At 47.9% G+C, this 21,717-nt stretch overlaps 1 protein-coding gene across 1 annotated transcript in view; it reads left to right on the forward strand.

The window, feature by feature from the left end:
- Window positions 1-21,717, forward strand: part of DENND3 (DENN domain containing 3) — a gene marked incomplete at its 3' end in the record, with an annotated part of 300,261 nt that overhangs the window by 252,599 nt on the left and 25,945 nt on the right. The window contains exons 11-14 of the mRNA XM_082257394.1: window positions 1,583-1,686; window positions 4,422-4,597; window positions 5,984-6,505; window positions 20,893-21,152. Of these exons, the coding sequence (XP_082113520.1) occupies window positions 1,583-1,686; window positions 4,422-4,597; window positions 5,984-6,505; window positions 20,893-21,152 (1,062 nt within the window). The remainder of the gene's footprint in view (window positions 1-1,582; window positions 1,687-4,421; window positions 4,598-5,983; window positions 6,506-20,892; window positions 21,153-21,717) is intronic.

The raw sequence follows: 21,717 nt of genomic DNA on the forward strand, positions 1-21,717 counted from the left end.
ATGCTATATATCAAAAAATAAAAACAAAATTGGGGGTTTGATACATTAACAAGTTTTTATTATACTATACCTGTATAAGGTCAGCGTTAGGGATAGACCAATATGTTTTTTTCAGGGCCGATACCGATATTTTGGCCATCGCATATCGGTATCGGCCGATATGGGCCGATATTTTGTACATTTAAACTTTTTGAAAAATAAAGACAATTTTTGACACAAATCTGGTACTGAACATGTTAATTTTTGTTTAATGCCTAATGGCTGGCTGGCACCCTGTTGTGGGTGGCTGGCTTGCTGGCACCCTGTGGTGGATGGCTGGCTTGCTGGCACCCTGTGGTGGATGGCTGGCTGGCACCCTGTGATGGTTGGCTTGCACCCTGTGGTGGGTGGCTGGCTGGCTGGCACCCAGTGGTGGGTGGGTGGCTGGCTGGCTAGCACCCTGTGGTGGGTGGGTGGATGGCTGGCTGGCACCCTGTGATGGTTGGGTGGGTGGCTGTTACAGGGCCTGTGGGTGGCTGGCTGATACAGTGCCTGTGGCTGGCTGGTACAGGGCTTGTGGGTGACTGGCTGTCTGGCACCCTCTCTGTGGGTGGCTGGCTGGCTTGGCACCCTGTGGTGGGTGGCTGGCTGATGCAGGGCCTGTGGGTGGCTGGCTATCTGGTACAGTGCCTGTGGCTGGCAGGTACAGGGCCTTTGGGTGGCTGGCTGGTACATTGCCTGTGGCTGGCTGGTACAGGGCCTGTGGGCGGCTGGCTGGTACATTGCCTGTGGCTGGCTGGTACCCTGTCTGTGGGTGGCTGGCTGGCTTGGCACCCTGTGGTGGGTGGCTGGCTGGCACCCTGTGCTGGGTGGCTGGCTGGTACAGGGCCTGTGGGTGGCTGCCTGTCTGGCACCCTGTCTGTGGGTGGCTGGCTGGCTTGGCACCCTGTGGTGGGTGGCTGGCTGGCACCCTGTGCTGGGTGGCTGGCTGGTACAGGGCCTGTGGGTGGCTGGCTATCTGGTACAGTGCCTGTGGCTGGCTGGTACAGGGCCTGTGGGCGGCTGGCTGGTACATTGCCTGTGGCTGGCTGGTACAGGGCCTGTCGGCGGCTGGCTGGTACATTGCCTGTGGCTGGTTGGTACAGGGCCTGTGGCTGTCTGGCACCCTGTCTGTGGGTGGCTGGTTGGCTTGGCACCCTGTGGTGGCTGGCTGGCTGGCACCCTGTGCTGGGTGGCTGGCTGGTACAGGGCCTGTGGGTGGCTGGCTATCTTGTACAGTGCCTGTGGGCGGCTGGCTGGTACAGGGCCTGTGGATGTGGGTGGCTGACTGGCACCGGGCTGCTGTGGGTGGGTGTATGGCTGCGATACACTTCCCCGATCCAAGGCGAGGGAGGTGGCCTAAGAAGGCAGAATGACGTCACAAAAATATCGGCCAGTTCCGGGGCCGATAACGATATATTGGGGAAAGTGCATATCGGCCACTGATATTTCGGCCTTGCCGATAATCGGTCTATTCCAAGTTGGCTTTACTTCTGATGTGTAAAGATTGACTTGCGGTGGATAAGGATCAGCTAATCTGTGTTTTTTTTGTTTCGTTTTGCAGGTGTTAGAAACGTACTTGTTCAACTCCTTTCTTAAAGCGCGTCTGAACAAGAAAATGGACGCCTTTACCCAGATGGAGTTTAACACGTCCTCTGAAATTGATGGGTAAGTTTATTAAAACCATTTTATGGATCGCGTGCAGAAGAGTTTAAATTTTTACTTTCAGTTACTGTCCATGTAAAGGCATTGAACAAAAAAAATATACAGTTGGCTGCAATTACAAAGCCCTGTTGGGAGACTCTGTGTTTTTATAATAAACCAGTTCTAGGGACAACTCCCCATATCCACATCCTAAATACGTAAGGCTCCGTTCACATCTAGGCGTTTTTGGGGAGTTTTTCTGCTCTAGGATCAGCTCTCAAAGCGCCCAACAAGACAATTCCTATTCATTTCAATGGCCCCTGTTCACATCTGAGCGTTTTGACGCTGTTTACAAAATGCCCAACGCTCAAAAAAGTACATGAGCTTCTTTTTGGGCAGATTACAGGCGTTTTCCATTTGTATCTATTCAATCAAAAAACGCCTGTAAATCGCGGTAAAATTGCGGTAAAAATCGCTGTAAAAAACGCGCGAAAACGCTACGCTCAGGTGTGAATGTAGCCTTACAAACAATTGTCTGAGGGGGAGAGAAACATCCCCTACAGAGAAAAGCAGGACTTTAGAGAATATGGGGTTGTCACTAAGGTGAGCACATACATAATATTCGAATAAAAGAACATTTTATTGTACAAACATAGTTAAAAACCTCCAGCTGGGTATAAAAATATGTATACAAAAACTAGCACAGCCACTTAACTTGTTGCACATTTCCAGTCAATACATTGATTTGCTTCATTGATACATTAAGGTCCAACTTGTTTCGCAGAACAATTTCTCTGCTTCTTCAGGGAACTTTAATGTATATCAACACTTCACACAGTACAACTGTGTAGACCTCCAGATGTATGAAGCTGAACCAGGGCTTTAAGGTGACCGTTTGGCCTTTGGTAATGAACCCAGGGCCAAATCTGATGGACACTTTTGTGTTCAAGCTACGAGTATGACACAGTCTTGGTTCCAGCGGCAAAGCTTGGGCACACCCTAATCACCCTGTGCGGCACAAATGCCCCCTGCTACTGACACCGTCTACTGCTCTACTGGCACTGTCCACTGCTTTACTGACATCAACCTCTGCCCACTTTTCACCCTTCCACTACTTTACTGTCACTGTCCTACTGACACAGCCCACTGTCCTACTGACACCGTCCACTGCCCTACTGACACCGCCCACTGCCCTACTGACACCGCCCACTGCCCTACTGACACCGCCCACTGCCCTACTGACACCGCCCACTGCCCTACTGACACCGCCCGCTGCCCTACTGACACAGCCCGCTGCCCTACTGACACAGCCCGCTGCCCTACTGACACAGCCCGCTGCCCTACTGACACAGCCCGCTGCCCTACTGACACAGCCCGCTGCCCTACTGACACAGCCCGCTGCCCTACTGACACAGCCCGCTGCCCTACTGACACAGCCCCCTGCCCTACTGACACAGCCCACTGCCCTACTGACACAGCCCACTGCCCTACTGACACAGCCCACTGCCCTACTGACACAGTCCACTGCCCTACTGACACAGCCCACTGCCCTACTGACACAGCCCACTGCCCTACTGACACCGTGCACTGCCCTACTGACACCGTGCACTGCCCTACTGACACCGTGCACTGCCCTACTGACACCGTGCACTGCCCTACTGACACCGTCCACTGCCCTACTGACACAGTCCACTGCCCTACTGACACAGCCCACTGCCCTACTGACACAGTCCACTGCCCTACTGACACAGTCCACTGCCCTACTGACACAGCCCACTGCCCTACTGACACAGCCCACTGCCCTGCTGACACAGCCCACTGCCCTACTGACACAGCCCACTGCCCTACTGACACCGTGCACTGCCCTACTGACACCGTCCACTGCCCTACTGCCCTAGTGACACAGCCCACTGCCCTATTGACACAGCCCACTGCCCTATTGACACAGCCCACTGCCCTATTGACACAGCCCACTGCCCTATTGACACAGCCCACTGCCCTATTGACACAGCCCACTGCCCTACTGACACAGCCCACTGCCCTACTGACACAGCCCACTGCCCTACTGACACCGTCCTCTGCCCTACTGACACAGTCCACTGCCCTACTGACACAGCCCTACTGACACAGTCCACTGCCCTACTGACACCGTCCACTGCCCTACTGACACCGTCCACTGCCCTACTGACACAGTCCACTGCCCTACTGACACAGCCCACTGCCCTACTGTAACCTTCCAGCTCTTTAGGATTAAGGGCCGGTTTACACCACATGCAGTCCAGTCACACCTAAATGCACCAAAAACGCACTGGAACATACATGTCCTTATTTAAGGTTAAGAAAAAAGAGGAGGAAAAATGCACTGGACTGAATCAAAAACGCACCAAAAGCACACTGTAAGGCATCAGAAATGTGTCAAAAACGCTCATGCAGAAAGGCATTTGGAATGCATTCGGACTGCATTTCTATGGTGTGAATTGGCCCTTAGGGTTAAGAAAAAAGAGGGGAAAAAAATGCACTGGACAGCATCAAAAACACACTGGAACATAGCAAAAATGCAGAAAAGCATCCAGAAAGAATTTCTATGGTGTGAACTGGCCCTTAGTCCATGCATGCAAAAGAGGAGGCTAGGAGGCTTGTGAGGTCATAGGTCATCTTACCAGCACTAGGACAGTTTGACTGCATCTGCTAAACTAGAATACGTGATAGTAGTGCCCCCTTGTGGGGAGAAGCTTGTAACACACTTCTTGTGTTTGCAGAAGGTCCAGTATACTTGAAAGCCAACGACGGAGAGCCACCGAGAAGTTAAACCGCTTTCGTCCTGAGCATATGTTCAGCAAGAAGCTGGTCATCAGCATGCCAAACCTGCAGGATGTCAGTTTGGCTGAACTACCACAGAGACCGCAATCTTTGAGGAGACCGCAGCCGCAGAATGGTAAGGATAGAGGATGATTGTAAACCAGTACTTGGGTAAAAACACCTGAACCAGGAATACTTCTGGGTGACCGGCAGCATTAGGCGTTGTACAACCCCAATTCCAAAAAATGTTGGACGTTGTGTAAAATCTTCATAAAAGCAGAAGGCAACGATTTGCTAATCTCATAAACCCATATTTTAATCACAATAGAAAATAGAAAACATATCAAATGTTTAAACTGAGAAAATGTACAGTTTAAAAAAAAAAAAATATATTAATACCTGTGATTGTGCTTCCATTAGTCAGTGCGGATCACAAGCAAAATGCACAGACCAATCAGAGTGTCTCTGTGTTGTGATTGCTGTGATAGCCAATCACAGCAATCACAAATGTAAATACTGCTTTGTACCGGTATATTAACACCTCCATCTCCTTTATTCTGCACATTCTTCCCCCTTATCCTGCATACCGTGTGCTGTATCCGGTGCACCATTACCAAGTTCCAAGACAAACAAGTTTCTTCATTTACAAAAAATTGTGGCAAAAAATTAGACCATTGAGGGGCGATGGTGAGGCTGCATTGATGGGCACCGGTGATGCTGCATTGATGGGCACCGGTGAGGCTGCATTGATGGGCACCGGTGAGGCTGCATTGATGGGCACCGTTGAGGCTGCATTGATGGGCACCGGTGAAGTTGGCTTGGTGGACACTGGTGAGGCTGCCTTGGTGGGCACTGGTGAGGCTGCCTTGATGGGCACTGGCGAGGCTGCCTTGATGGGCACTGGCGAGGCTGCACTGATGGGCACTGGCGAGGCTGCACTGATGGGCACTGGCGAGGCTGCACTGATGGGCACTGGCGAGGCTGCACTGATGGGCACTGGCGAGGCTGCACTGATAGGCTTTGGTGAGGCTGCACTGATGGGCACTGGCGAGGCTGCACTGATGGGCACTGGTGAGGCTTCATTGATGGGCACTGGTGAGGCTGCATTAATAGGCACTGATGGGGCAGTACTGATGGGCACTGATAAGCTGCACTGATGATGCAGCAGTGATGGGCATTAATGGGCTGCACTGATAGGCTGCATTCATGGGCACTGATAAAGTTGTTGTTAATATTTTTTTTTGTAACTTAATTCTGCATAAAACATTTAGCAGTGTCATTTCATGAGATAATTTACGAGGGCATGTTTAGGGGTGATATTACGGGCAGGGTAAGGGTTGGGTGGGGCAACTGGTGGCGAGTAACCCTTAAGGCCTGGCTAGTAGCTCAGGACTTGAAATTTTGGGCCTTGCCTTTAGTATCACTTTAACATCTCATTGTACTTCTATGTTATTTTGTCATTTGTGTGTTGCTCCATGAAGGTCACTGTACATTGCACTAAGAATTTCCCCTTATTGTACAGGGTTCAGACCGACTGGAAAACCTTTTTACACCTTCAAGCTGCCTCTGGTCCATTACCCTCTGATGCGACAATGCGTTCAGACGTATTATACAGACCTGAACAACTTCCTCAGTAAGGAGATCACTTGTCTTCCTCCGGAGAACTCAGCCCTCCTGGCCCGATACTTCTACCTCCGGGGTCTGGTCTTCCTCATGCAGGGTAAACTTCTCAGCGCTCTGTCCGACTTCCAGAACTTGTATAAGACCGACCTGCGGATCTTCCCCACCGAACTGGTGAGAAAAGTCATCCTGTCGCTGTCGGCGTCGGAGCGCCAACAAGCAGAGAACCGGCAGGAGCTGAAGAGGCTGATGAGCCAGGTGCTGGATAAGGAGAGGGACGTCCCCAGGGCTGACGACCACGTCAAGAAGTTTGAGCTGCCCAAAACCCACCTGCATCTGGAGGACTTTGTACGCCGGATCCAAGAGTCTGGGATTGTAAAAGACAATGACACCATACACCGATTGTTTGATGCTTTAACTGTCGGTAAGGGAAAGAGCAACATTCTTCCTAGTATTCTAATATTTGAAATGTATCCCATAATTAACATGCTAATTCAGTTTTTGATAAACCTTTTAGTTTTTATTACATACCTTATTTTTGACGCAATGATGCCTTCAATGGGCCTCTGTGCTCCTCTATAGCATGCAGACAGATCATGGCTGGTGGGAGGGGCCATGTGCATGGCTTCCAGAAGACATCACAGCACCCCGCCTCATTACTCCTCTCACTAGCCCTCAGTCCTGATTCAAGCAGTGAGCTGGCTCTTAGGAGGAGTTATGCAAATATCAAATTACATTTACGGTGGATGTCAGTCTGGAGGAGTGGCCAAATGTGTTTGTATACAGACCACCCTAGGTAACACCCACATGTGATGTTGAACCCTAATGCAATAAGTGAAAAGGGTGGATCAGGGACAGCCAGACTGGGAATGAAAGGGCTAGATGATGCTGAGCATCCACTAGCCAGATAATGAGACAGGCTCTGTTTGGCTTGCTGCAGCTTCTAATGCACACAGTGAGAAGCTTGCAGTGTGCAGTGACATCAGTCTAGGAGAGGAACCTGTACAACTCTGCAAAACTGAAAGGAAGGCTGTAGTTCATCTGTAAAGTCTATGTAAACCCAAAACTTTGCAGCAGGGAAGGGTTAGAACCCCTGTCAGGTTTTTTTTATTGATATCTTGTCCCCTGCTGGGGAGCATAAGTGTGTGCACCCCAAAGCTCTAACGTGTGTGTGTGTGTGTGTGCATCTGTGTATTCATCCACTTGCCATCCATGGCAATTCTGACATTTCTTTCATACTGTATATGTAAAAATCTGTGTTTTTTTTTTTGCTAGAAAATCAATAGAACCCATATATATATATTGTGACAGGTCAAGACTCTGTCACGGTGAATGTGGATGTTTAAAGGACACAGAGTGTGCACATTGGCTCTGTGCAAGACTACAGCGCATAGATGTGCAGTGGAGAAAACTGCTGTTGCAGCTTTCTCCAGGTTTTGGTTTACCTGGATGGGGCTCTGTAGTTTGGAGATTTCATAGTGTCTTGGGAGGGACGGAATCTCCAACTCTGTGTCCAGGTTGTGTTGATGACCAGCAGGGTGTGTGCTCAGGTGCACACAGCCCTTATAAACAAGGTATAGGAAGACATCAGGGCTCCCATTTGGAAACTGTTTCAGCCAGCAGACAGGAGGTCTGTTCGTGGGGAGTCAGGAGGACTCCGATACTCTCCGGGAGTCAGTGGCTGCAGGTGGCAGCCAGAGCACATGTGTGTGTGTCTGAAGAGATAGGAGATGGCCTGAGGACCAAGGCCACAGTGAAGCTGTCAGCTTTAGACAGTCCATGGTCTGGGGACCAGCATAAAGTGCAGAGGTACTGCTGAGGAAAAACTGCACGAGAGGGAGAGAGCCAGGTGCGCTAGTATTTTGTTTTGTATTTACTGGCGAAGAACCCCTGCGAGGGAAAACCTATGTTATATACCTGACTGCAGTGAATCACTGGAGAAACGCATCTATCGCTGAGCTAATTGTCCCCCATGTTACAATATATATATATTCACTTCATGAAAGTGTTTTGTTTTTTTTTTTCGAAAAAATTACAAAATTTATGTTTGAAAAATCTCTAGGGTCTCTGCAAATAAATAAAAAAAAAAAAAATATATATATATATATATATATATATATATATATATATATATCATTTTTTTTTCCTCTATCGCTCATTGACAGACATAGTCCTCGGTGATTCAGCACCTTCGGGTTATGCTGCCCTCCACAGGAGTAGGACTAGACAGGAAATAAAATGCTCTGGCCACACCCTAGGGGCAGTCCCCGAGGGAATATCCTCTCTCTCTCTGCCACAGCAAATCAGTTTTTTTCTGTCTAGTCAGGAGTAAGGACCTAGATACCTTGCTGGGATCTTCGGTCCTGGCAGGATTTTTTTCTTAACCGGTTGCCGACCGCCGCACGACTATATACTGCGGCGGTTAGCCCCGGCCAGGCAGAGTGACGTATCGGTACGTCACTCGCCTGTCACTGACTTGCGAGCCTATCGCGGGCGGGCGCGCGCCCGCCGCGGCTCGTTCACAGGCAAGTCAGTGCGTGTGACCGGCGGACTCGATGTCCGCCAGTCACACTGCGATCGCTCCTGTGAAGGGAGAAAGACAGAGCAGCTTGTGTAAACAAGCTGCCTGTCAGTTCTCCCTGTGTAAAAGTGAAGATCTGTCCGTTCTACTATGTAGAACGGTTGATCTTTGCTTTTACACCAATAGGAATGTCCCTACACAGTTAGAATCACGCCCCTAGGACACACTTAACCCCTCCCTGTCCAATAAAGTTAACCCCTTCCCTGCCAGTGTCATTTTTGCAGTAACAGTGCATATGTATAGCACTGATTACTGCAGTAATGTCACTGGTAACCCCAAAAGTGTCAAAAATGTCAGTCAAGGGTCCGATCTGTCCGCCGCAATGTCGCAGTACCGAAAAAAAAATCGCAGATCGCCGCCATTACGCGTTAAAAAAAAAACACCAAAAATGACAAAAATCTTTCCCTTTGTTAGTAAACGCGATAACTTTTGCGCAAACCAATCAAAATACGCTTTTTGCGATTTTTTTTACCAAACATATGAAGCATAAAACAAATTGGCCGAAAAATGTTAAAAAATTTTGATTTTTACTTTTTTTTTTGGGGAATTTCATATAAAAAAATGTGAAAAATATTGTTATTTTTGCAAAATTTACGCTCTTTTTTTGTTTATAGCGCGTGATCAAAAAATCGCACAGGTGATCAAATACCACCAAAAGAAAGCTCTGTTTGTGGGGAAAAAAAGGACGTCAAATTAGTTTAGGTACAGCGTCGCACGACCGCGCAATTGTCCGTTAAAGTCACGCAGTAAAAAATCGCAAAAAAAACCCTGGTCCTTTAGCAGCCAAATCCTCCGGGGCTTAAGTGGTTAAAAAGATTTTTTAGACAGCTTTTTTTCTCCAGTGTTCCTGTGAGATCTTCAAGCAAGAAAGCTGAACTGGGCGACGGCTGGATGTTGAGATCCAGTGGTCACCCCAGTTCAGCCTACGAGCGCGTGCAGGCCATAGCTCCGCACTGGGTCGGCCGCGACATAGTCCCACTGAAGGGACTGACCCTGCGAGTTAAACGTCTCGCTGAAACGCCAAGGACCATGAGTCACGGCGTCCGTATTGGTCGACAGCCCTCCCGCCCCGGTGGAGTGGGGTACTGTCAGGAGTTGGTGCCCGCCTGGTTCCGGTATGGTGAGTAGTATGTTCCCCCTTTCCCCTGGCGGGTCTTGTGGTGAACGCGGGCCCCTCTCTGTATGGTAAGGATGAGTTCCCCTCTATCCTATAACATGGCACAGATCCCCCTACTTTGAGTGTGATTTTTATGTGCAAAAAGCCAGGAGGCTTGGTTTGGGAGCTGACAATCTAATTGTAAATATGTTAAAAGATTGTAATCAGTGGCATCTTACTGCGATAATAGAAGTATCCTACCAGTCAGACTGCTTTCCAAGTCAGGTCTCCAGCAATAGCAGGCTTTCCGACGGCCATGCGGTCCGCCAGGGTCCGGTACCGCCGACCAGGCTAAATCCACATGCAGAGAAGGTGTTGTGATGCTCTGCAGTCACGCCGCTATTCGGTACAACCGCCGCCATTGTTTGCTAGATCGCACGAGGCCGCCATTTTGGCGTAGCCTCGTGTCTCCAGCATGGGGGCGGCCATGTTTGAGGTGACCCAAACACCTCGTGGAGCTAGGCGAGGCGCCCGGAAGGCGTACGGAGGGGCGGAGCCGCCTCCTTTCTTCCCGGGCAGCCAGCCAAGAGACTTCCTGTCGATCGAGACAGTGCTGAGACAAGTGCAGTGGAAAACTCTGAGCATCAAGTGGTGAGCCTGGGGGTCTATCTCTCTCTCTCTCTCGCTCGATAGGGGTCCCTGAGCAGCCAACACTGAGGGGCTTTGTGGCGCTGGGGGTCTAAAAAAAAAAAAAAAAAAAAGTTTTATTTTTGGATTGAATTTTCCGGGTAGTAACTGGAATTATCATGGACCCTGCCACACAAGCACCCCCACCTGTTTCCCTCGAGGGGACCATGGGACCCGTCGGTGCACAGAGTATAGACGCATTTACATCAGTTTTGGAGTCTTTGGTGGCTCGGGTGGAGACGGCCTGTCAGGGACGGGGGTCAAGAAAGCGACCCCCGCCTACCCCTATATCATCTGACACCTCTGACTCAGATTCAGAGATGATCACTGCAGCTGCAGGTCCCTCTGCAAGGGCTGTTATCTCAGGTAAAGTTCCCTCAGACAGTGAGGAGGACGTTCATTCTTCCGCCATAATTCAGGAAGAAGCATTGGTGGACGCACTAGTTGTGGCGGTGCGGGAAACCTTAAGACTTGAGGTTTCACCGGCAGAGGCAACTGAAACTGAGATTCCCTTTGGTACTAACAAGCCCATCAAAACGGTGAAGGTTTTTCCGGTACCCAAGTGTTTTGGTAATAAAATTATAGAAGAATGGGAGCATTCTAAGCGTACCTTTACTATTTCCAAGCGTATTGCTAGACGCTATCCGTTTGAGGAATCCCTCATTAAGAAATGGACGGTACCACCAGTGGTGGATCCACCTATTTCCAGGCTGAATAAAGCCACGGTTATCCCAGTGGAGGACACTTCGTCCTTTAAGGATCCGGTGGATCGAAAGGTGGAAGCGGAGTCACGCACTATCTTCTCCCTGATAGGGTCAGCATTTAGACCAGTAATTGTTATTGGTCTAGTTTCCCAGACACTAACGGAATGGGCGAGATTGGTACGCCAAGACCTGAGGGGGAAAGATATCCCCCAGGGAACATCTGAATTGATGGAACAGATCATACAAGGACTACAGTTTGTCTGTGACGCAGCCTTGGATGCTACCCCCCTATTAGGGCATGCATCTATGTCAGCGGTAATCCTCAGACGTGTGCTGTGGTTAAAATGCTGGTCAGCAGACCTAGGTTCCAAAAAGACCTTGACGAATCTCCCCTTTCAGGGGAATCGCCTATTTGGGGCCACCCTAGATGAGATCATTAAGGACGCCACTGGGGGCAAGAGCACTTTCTTGCCACAGGCTGCTAAAGCTAAGGGACCTCGTAACAAGCGAGGACCTTTCTTTACCGCCCATAAAGGGTTCGCACGCCCGGCTGGAACAAGCGGGAAAGGCAAGACTCCTCCAGGAGGGTTCAAGAAGGGCTGGTCGGACAAACAGAGGACCGACTCAGCCAAACTCGAAGCAAAGGATTACACAGCCTGAAGGTGCGCCCCCACCCGGTTTGAGGGTGGGGGGACGTTTTCACCGGTATTCAGGACATTAGATCGAGCATCGACTACTGCTACCGGTGCGATTCTTCCCTTCCAACATTTAAGTACTACAGGGAGCGGTAGTTACCGTTCCCTGAACAGATCTTTTCCTTTACCTTTTCCAAAGATTAGTCTCAATTCCCCACAGGAATCGGATCTGGTTGACCAGACAGACCAAGAAGCCTCTAGCCGGGTGACTTCGGTCCCTGAGGTTCAACCAGAAAAGATCACCCTTCCTGATAGGAATCCGGTGTCTGATAAATGTGTGGGAACAGAAAACGACCAGACTTTCTCGGATGGTCGGGGCCAGATAGCTCTAGGGACGCCTGGTTCAGATCCAGTCAGCGCCAATGGTCCTAGAAATTCTAGGCTGGCCCCGTCAAGCCGGCCTGGCCGACTTGGACATGCTAGTTGCGGACGTTCCGTGGGAACTTTGTCTCAGGGAGTGTCTGCGGTCTCAAGGACCAATCTTCCATCATGCTTTACAGTCGCTGGTTTTAATGGCCTGGCCATTGAGACCCAAGTACTGAAGGACAGAGGGTTGTCAGCTTCAGTTATTCCTACCCTTATTAAAGCAAGGAAAGCGACTTCCAGCAAGGTCTATTATCGCACATGGAAGACTTATATCGCGTGGTGCGAATCTTTAGGGATTCCTCCACGTACCTATTCGGTGACCCGAATATTGGCCTTTCTGCAGAAAGGGGTTGAGCAGAAACTAGCCTTGAGCACCATCAAAGGTCAAGTTTCAGCATTAGCAATCTTCTTTCAGAAACCTTTAGCTACCAAGTCCTTGGTGCGGAATTTCATCCAGGGGGTGCGGCACCTGGCTCCACCAGTCCGCGCGCCCTTACCGCCCTGGGATCTTAATTTGGTTTTGTCGGTTCTACAGAAACCTCCCTTTGAAAACATCAGGGAGATTCCCTTGCTTACTTTATCCCAGAAGGTGGCCTTCTTGGTGGCTATCACTTCTGCACGCAGGGTGTCAGAACTGGCTGCTTTATCATGCCAGTCCCCATACTTAGTGATTCATAGGGATAAGGTAGTACTTCATCCTAAGCCATCCTTTCTTCCTAAGGTGGTTTCAGATTTTCATCTGAATGAAGATATTGTACTACCTTCCTTGTGTCCTCAGCCCAATCATCATCGGGAACATGCGTTGCATTCCTTGGATGTGGTTCGGGCAATCAGGGTATACCTGAAGGCTACGGAATCGTTCCGTAAGACGGATTCACTTTTTGTGATCACGGATGGCCCCAGAAAGGGGTTGCCTGCATCTGCCGCGACTATCGCCAAATGGATTAGACAGACGGTGGTACAGGCTTATTCTATTAAGGGTCGGAGTCCTCCGTTCCCTGTTAGGGCGCACTCCACTCGAGCGCTCAGTACTTCCTGGGCCTTCCGCCATCAGGCGTCAGTGGTCCAGGTATGTAAGGCGACCACCTGGTCGTCGGTACATACCTTTACAAAATTTTATAAAATTGATGTGATGGCATCGGCGGATGCCTCATTTGGCCGCAAGGTTTTGCAGGCCGTAATTTGAGGAGACCGGAGGTCTACCTCGAGGATTTTTTCTGTTGAAAAATTTTTTTGTTGAGTCTCATCATTGAGGATGAGCATTGTAAAACTTCTAGTTGGCACCGGTTGGGCCTTCTAGATTGGATTTAATTTCCATTTTTCCCACCCCTCATTTGTGGTACTGCTTTGGGACGTCCCGAAGGTGCTGAATCACCGAGGACTACGTCTGTCAATGAGCGATAGAGAAAAATGGATTTTTGTAAAATCTTACCGTAAAATCCTTTTCTCTTAGCTCATTGACAGACGTAGAAACCCGCCCCTCTGTTTTGGAGTTGGGTTGGGTTAAATTCTTTAAACACTACTTTGTGACATAACTGATTTGCTGTGGCAGAGAGAGAGAGGATATACCCTCGGGGACTGCCCCTAGGGTGTGGCCAGAGCATTTTATTTCCTGTCTAGTCCTACTCCTGTGGAGGGCAGCATAACCCGAAGGTGCTGAATCACCGAGGACTACGTCTGTCAATGAGCTAAGAGAAAAGGATTTTACGGTAAGACTTTACAAAATCCTTTTTTTTTTTTTGCAGAGACCCTGGAGATTTTTCAAACACAAATTTTTAAATTTTTTCGAAAAAAAACAAAACACTTTCATGAAGTGAATATATATATAATTTATGGGTTCTAAGTGATTTTCTGGCAAAAAAAGAAAAACACAGTTTTTTACATACAGTATATGAAAGAAATGTCAGAATTGCCATGGATGGCAAGTGGATAAGTACACAGGCGCACACACACACACACGTGTTAGGCTCCGTTCACATGTTAGCGTATGGATCGCGGGCAGAACCGCCGCGATTCCGCCCGCGATCCGGAGATTATTGCAAATCGCGGGATGCCTGTGCGTTGCCCGTTGATTTGCAATAGCCCCCCAAACGCTGAGCGATGTTGCCGCGATTTCCGCCTGCCGAATCGCGGTAACATCGCGCAAAAAAAAATTGCGGGACGCATTACGCCCAAAAAAGAACAAGAGCTTCTTTGGAGCGTATTGTCCCACGATTTTTTTTGCGCGATGTTACCGGGATTCGGCAGGCGGAAATCGCGGCAACATCGCTCAGCGTTTGGGGGGCTATTGCAAATCAAGGGCAATGCACAGGCATCCCGCGATTTGCAATAATCTCCGGATCGCAGGCGGAATCGTGGCGGTTCTGCCCGCGATCCATACGCTCACATGTGAACGGAGCCTTAGAGCTTTGGGGTGCACACCATAATGCAATAAGCTGCACACACCTATGCTCCCCAGCAGGGATATATATATATATATATATATAAAATATATAATTTTTTTAAGCAGAGACCCTAGAAATTTTTCAAACACATTTTTTGGAAATAAACACTTTCATGAATTAAAAACGAAACAATACACCGTTTGACCAATGTTTACATTACAGTACTGTACAGCATGAAAGATGATGTTACGCCATACATAGATACGCCATAAATAGATACTTAACATGTCACACTTTAAAATTGCGCACCCTAATGGAATGGCGACATGGTTATGAGTAAGCGATCATAGTGTCGTGAAACGCGTCAACCCATGTACCTGTCCTGTGATGTGTCAAGTCCTGTATGGAATTTGTGGTAAAGAATAACATTTCAATGTTTCTATCTACATCGGAGTGTGGTCACTACTTTTGTGCTCCAAGTAAATAGATACCTAACATGTCACACTTTAAAATTGCGCACCCTAATGGAATGGCGACAAACTTTAGTACTTGAAAATCTCCATAGGCTATGCTTTAAAAATTTTTACAGGTTACCAGTTTAGAGTTCTAGAGGATATCCATTACTACAATTATTGCTCTCGCTCTGAGGTTCACGGTGATACCTCACATGTGTGGTTTTAACGCCGTTTACATATGCAGGAGCGACTTACGTATGAGTCTGCTTCTGCGTGCGAGCACAAGGGGATAGGGGCATTTTTATTTTTTTTATTTTTTACTTTTCTTTTACATTTATTTTTTGATCACTTTTATTTCTATTACAAGGAATTTAAACATCCCTTGTGATAGGAATAGGGCATGACAGGTCCTCTTTACAGAGAGATTGTGGATCTAAAAGATTGCTTCTCTAGGCTAGAAAGCCTTAAATAAAAAAAAAAAAATGACCAAGCTTCCAAGCAAAAAAAAAAACTATAGTGTTTACATCTGTCGGCGCCAGAAGTGAGGTCATGTCGCTTCCAGCCTCCGAGGGTCATAGAGATGGCTGAGGACCATCTGGTCCACGGTCAGCTCTTTGTTAAACCACCGCCTCCGCCTTCATTCTCCAGCTCACCAGTCACATGGACGAGGAGGGAGAGGTGGCGGGGGGGGGGCGTCCACCTTTTAACGCAATCAAGAGGCTAAACAGCCGCTATGATGGCTTTTACATTGCAGGGAATTACCGGCTGAAAAAATAGATCTCTGAATGATGCCAGTAGCTGCACCCATCATCCAGATATCACCACTTAAAGCCCAGGACATCATATGACAGCCTCCCGGTGGGAAGTAGTTGTACTCACTGTGTCAGTAGGTTTTTTTTTTTTTAATTATTTTATTTTTTACATATTTATTTTTTTTAAATATTCTTTTACATTTTTTTAGGAGCCTCATTGGTCTAAAAAGGGGGAATCTGCACCACACAGGGTGATCAGGGTGTGCGCACCTATGCTAGGAGGTTCATCCTCATTCGTCCTAAAATTGTGATATCAGCATAACCGGAATAGAGGGGAAATCTTCCAATGGGGACTCTAGTTCTGGTAAAAACAGTCACTTTGGAGAGATTTCCTCTAACTCCCTGCTTTATCTCCAGAACAGGAAGTAAAGGTAAATTTTCCCATTCTGATACAGATGGCACACACAGTGAAAGAGGTTCTTACTAGGGATCGACCGATTATCGGCAAAGCCCATCTATCGAGGGCCGATATGCACTTTCCCTGATATATTGGAATCAGCCCCCAAGGTGAGCGATATTTCAGGAAAGTGCTGTACCGGAGTGAAAGCTGCAGCTAGAGGCACCACCCCGGTACCGGCGTCCATAGCCGACGGTCGGATGTCTTGTAATGACAACCAATGCGGCTGAGAATGCCGCTCGGCTGTCATTACAAGGAGCGGGAGGAGACGTCCCCCCCCTCCCGCCGCCTTCCGCGGCTCACCCGGGTCTCCCATCCCGCCAGGAGACCCGGGCAACCAGCCTGCACGAAGACCCGATCAAAGCCGCATTCGGCTCTGATCGGGTCTCCATGTAAAAACCCGGAAGGCAAGTCATGACATCACTTCTGGGTACTCGGCGCCAGATTAAAAAAAATTACAGCATTCAAAACAGCCAAACTTGGCGTTTTGAATGCTTTTAAGTGCAGTGGAAGGGTTTGGGGTCCCTCCACAAAAGTACCTGTCAAAGAAAAAATAATTTTTTTTAACCACTTGCCTACAGTGCACTTTCACCCCCTTCCTGCCCAGACCGATTTTCAGCTTTCAGCGCTCTCACACTTTGACTGAGAATTACTCAGTCATGCAACACTGTACCCATACAAAAATTGTGTCCTTTTTTTCACACAAATAGAGCTTTCTTTTGATGGTATTTAATCACTACTGGGTTTTTTATTTTTTGTGCTATAAATAAAAAAAGACTGAAAATATCGTGAAAAAACGCATTTTTCTTTGTTTCTGTCATAAAATTTTGCAAATTAGTCATTTATCTTCACAAATTTTGGCCAAAATTTATACTGCTACTTATCTTTGGTAAAAATAACCCAAGTAAGTGTATATTATTTGGTCTTTGTGAAAGTTATAGAGTCCACAAGTTATGGTGCTATTCATTGAAAATTGATCACACTTGATCACACCTGATGTACTGAAGGCCTATCTCATTTCTTGAGACACTAAAAGGTCAGGAAAGTACAAATACCCCCCAAATGACCCCTTTTTGGAAAGTAGACATTCCAAGGTATTTAATAAGGGGCATGATGAGTTTTTTGAAGTTGTAATTTTTTCCCACAATGCTTTGCAAAATGAAGATTTTTTTTTTTTATTTTTTTTTTTTTTACAAATTGCCGTATTAACAGGTTATTTCTCTCACACAGCACATGTATACTTGCAACTACACCCCAAAACACATTCTACTACTCTGCCTGAGTATGGCGATACCACATGTGTGAGACTTTTTCACAGCCTGGCCACATACAGAGGCCTAACATCCGAGTAGCAGCGTCCGGCATTCTAGGAGCACAAATTACACATATAATTTCCTGACAACCTATCGCACTTTTGAAGGCCCTGGAGCACCAGGACAATGGAAACCCCCATAAAATGACCCCATTTTGGAAAGCAAACAGCCCAACGTATAATCTTTGAGGCATAATGAGTCTTTTGAATATGTCATTTTTTTCCACAAGTTTTTGGAAAATGTGGAAAGAAAATGAAAACACATTTTTTTTACACAAAGCTGTCCATTTATGCAATATTTCTAACACATCGCATGTACATAGCAAAACTTGCACCCCAAAATACATTCTGCTATTCCTCCTGAGTATGGCGATACCACATGTGTAACACTTTTTCACAGCCTGGCCACATACATAGGCCTCACATCCAAGTAGCGCTTTACACAAAGTTGTCCATTTATCCACTTTAAGACTGGGCCTATTTTTGACACTTGGTGTTTACAAGCTAAAATCATTTTTTTTGCTAGAAAACTACTTTGAACCCCCAAACATTATATATTTTTTTTTAGCAGAGACCCTAGAGAATAAAATGGAGATCGTTGCAATATTTTTTATCACACCATATTTGCGCAGCAGTCTTCCAAATGAGGTTTTTTTGAAACTAAAACATAAGAAAACAGTAAATTTAGCACAATTTTTTTCCATAATGTGAAAGATAATGTTACGCCGAGTAATTAGATACCCAACATGTCATGCTTCAAAATTGCGCATGCTCACAGAATGGCGCCAAACATTGGTACTTAAAAATCCCCATAGGCAACATTTTAAAAATTTCTGCAGGTTACTAGCTTAGAGTTACAGAGGAGGTCTAGGGCTCAAATTATTGCTCTCGCTCTAACGATCGCGGCGATACCTCACATGTATGGTTTGAACACCGTTTACATATGTGGGCGGGACTTGCGTATGCGTTTGCTTCTGCACGCGAGCTAACGGGGACAGGGCGCTTTAATTTTTTTTTTTTTTTTTTCCTATTTATTTTATTTATTATTTTTTTATTTTTACACAGTTTAAAAAAAAAAATGTTTTGATCATTTTTATTCCTATTACAAGGAATGTAAATATCCCTTGTAATAGAAATAGGCATGACAGGTCCTCTTTATTGTGAGATCTGGGGTCAAAAAGACCTCACACCTCACAACTACACTAAAAAAGCAAAAAAAAAAAAAAAATTGTTGAAAGAGGAAAAAAAAAAAAGCAAAAAAAAAAAGCGGCCCTTTAAACCGGTTGCTAGGCAACGTCTTTTGACGTAGCTCCGGTCCTCCAAGACCATAGAGTTGAGTGAGGGCCATCTTGCCCTCACTCGACTTCCTGTCTCTGAGGATCCGTGACCGGATAGTTTTCCCCGCTGCCGGCGGGTCCGGTAAGCTGGGAAAACGTCTGGGACGCGGCAGGAGGGGGGGGGGGGGTCACCTCTTCCCCTGCACCGTAAGGGTAATTCCGCGGCGAATCCGCCACTGGGACCACCCTTATCTGAAAGCCGACCGCCCGCCGTTTCAAAAAATACCGGGGTTATGGGGGCTATCTGCTGCCATAACCCCAGTATTTAGCTTTTAATGGCCGACGCATATAGTCGTTAGGCGGTCAGTAAGTGATTGCATGTATATGGCAAACAGGTGACGATGACTGATGGGGTGACAGGTGACGATGACTGATGGGGTGACAGGTGACGATGACTGATGGGGTGACAGGTGACGATGATTGATGAGGTGACAGGTGACGATGATTGATGAGGTGACAGGTGACGATGATTGATGGGGTGACAGGTGACGATGATTGATGGGGTGACAGGTGACGATGATTGATGGGGTGACAGATGACAGTCACTGACGGGGTGACATGTGACGATGATTGATGGGGTGACAAGTGACGATCACTGATGGGGTGTCAAGTGACGATGACTGATGGGGTGACAGGTGACGATGACTGATGGGGTGACAGGTGACGGTGATTGATGGGGTGACAGGTGACGGGCGATGGTCACTGATGGGTGACAGGTGACGGGCGATGGTGCACGGCGGTACTGATGGCAGTCTCTGGTGACCGGTGAACTTTAGGCTATGTTCACATGTGAGCGTAGCGATCACGGGCAGAATCACTGCGATTCTGCCCGTGATCCAAAAATCATTGCAAATTGCGGGGCGCCTGTGCGTTGCCCGTGATTTGCAATAGCACCCCAAATGCTGTGCGATGTTGCTGCGATTTCCGCCTGCCGAATCGCGGTAACATTGCGCAAACAACGCATGACGCTCCAAAGAAACTCTTGTACCTTTTTTGGGCGTCATGCAATGTTTGCGCGATGTTACCGCGATTCGGCAGGTGGAAATGGCGGCAACATCGCACAGCGTTTGGGGTGCTATTGCAAATCAGGGGCAACGCACAGGCGTCCCGCGATTTGCAATGATTTCCGGATCGCGGGCAGAATCGCAGTGATTCTGCCTGCGATCGCTGCGCTCACATGTGAACGTTATGGGTGTCAATTTCTGGGCACTGATGAGGTGACTGTTGGGTGACAGGTGACATTGGGGGGGGCTGAGGACAGTGTGGGGACCTTTATTAGTGTGATTTTTACTTTGTGACGTGTACAGAGCAGTAACTCACTATTTCTAGCTCTTCTCCCCTCATACTGGAAACTGTATGAGGAGAGAAGAGCTAGTAACACTGAGTTACTGCTCTTTGTTTACATTTTCTGATCGGCTGTGAATGGATTCACAGCCGATCACATAGTAAACAGTCACTGTCAGTGACTGTTTACTACTGCCGGTGACAGCTGTGTTCCTACGGAACACAGTGCCACCGACATGACCGCGCTGCGCGCTCCCGATCGCGCATGCGCGGTCATCTAGTGGGCGCCTTCATTGTGATCGGCTGTGTCATTGGAACACAGCCGATCACGTGGGAAACAGCCACGCCCATTGGCTGTTTCCCCCCTGCCGGTGACGGGGGGTGTCCCGGGGACACCCCGACACCGGCAGTGCAGGGCGGCGCGCACGCGATCGCGCGCCTGCCCTGCTTAAAGTGCCGCCGTCATATGACGGCGGCCCAGGATAATGGTCGCTCCGCTCCGCCGTCATATGACGGCGGGCGGGCGGCAAGCGGTTAATGTACAAAAATATCGTCCGATACCGATATGCATTGGCCAAAATATCGGTATCAGCAGCGAAAAACCGATATCGGCCAATCACTAGTTCTTACCCTACCTTACTGTATCCAAAACTCTTTTCCCAGAATGACTAACAATTTCCAATTTTTCCTGTCCCCTGAAGGTCACCAGAAGCAGATAGACCCGGATATCTTCAGAGATTTCTACTACTGCTGGAAGGAGACGGAGGCGGAAGCGGAGGAGGTTGATCTGCCGTCCATAGTCACCGAGAGGCTGGACCAGAATGAGTTTGTCTACAAGCTGTCCAGTTCGGTGAAAACCAACATGGGGGTGGGGAAGATCGCCATGACTCAGAAGAGACTTTTCCTTCTAATCGAGGGCAGGCAGAGCTACGAGGAAATCGCCATATTTAGGAATATAGAGGTGAGCGCTCGCTGATGGGGCGGTAAAGTTTTTGTGCAATGTAGAGCACCTGGGTCCTGTTTATATGGTTGATGAGATTTGTTTTTTTTTTTTTGGGGGGGGGGGGGGGGAGAGAGATATTTTGGCAGCCACCGCAACAGGTTTGCTGTAAAGCCCTCCCCACCCCAGCTGCATCTACACACCTTTACTTTCCTCACCTGTTGCTCTCTTCAGGGCTGCTGTTAGAAATCACGGGGGCCCCATACAGCCTACTTGACAGAGCCCCCTGCCGAAAGTACCTGAGGACATTGATTTATCAGTCCCTTTCTCGTCTACAGTCTCAACTGCACAGATGAATGTAAAGGAAGGGTTCTGAGGCTTCCTGCTCATTCACAAACGGAAGCATAGTAAACACAGTTCACTATGCTTCAGTGATGAATGGACGCAGGAGTGATTGGTACTGATCACTCACTGTGTTCGTTCAAGTAGTGAGTGTACAGCTTGTATAAGTGTAAATTTGCTGTCCCCCTCAGAAATAACTCAACACACAGCCATTAATGTCTAAACCGCTGGCAACAAAAGTGAG

Source organism: Pelophylax lessonae (assembly GCF_965119305.1).
Source record: "Pelophylax lessonae genome assembly, chromosome: 5".
Taxonomy (NCBI): domain Eukaryota; kingdom Metazoa; phylum Chordata; class Amphibia; order Anura; family Ranidae; genus Pelophylax; species Pelophylax lessonae.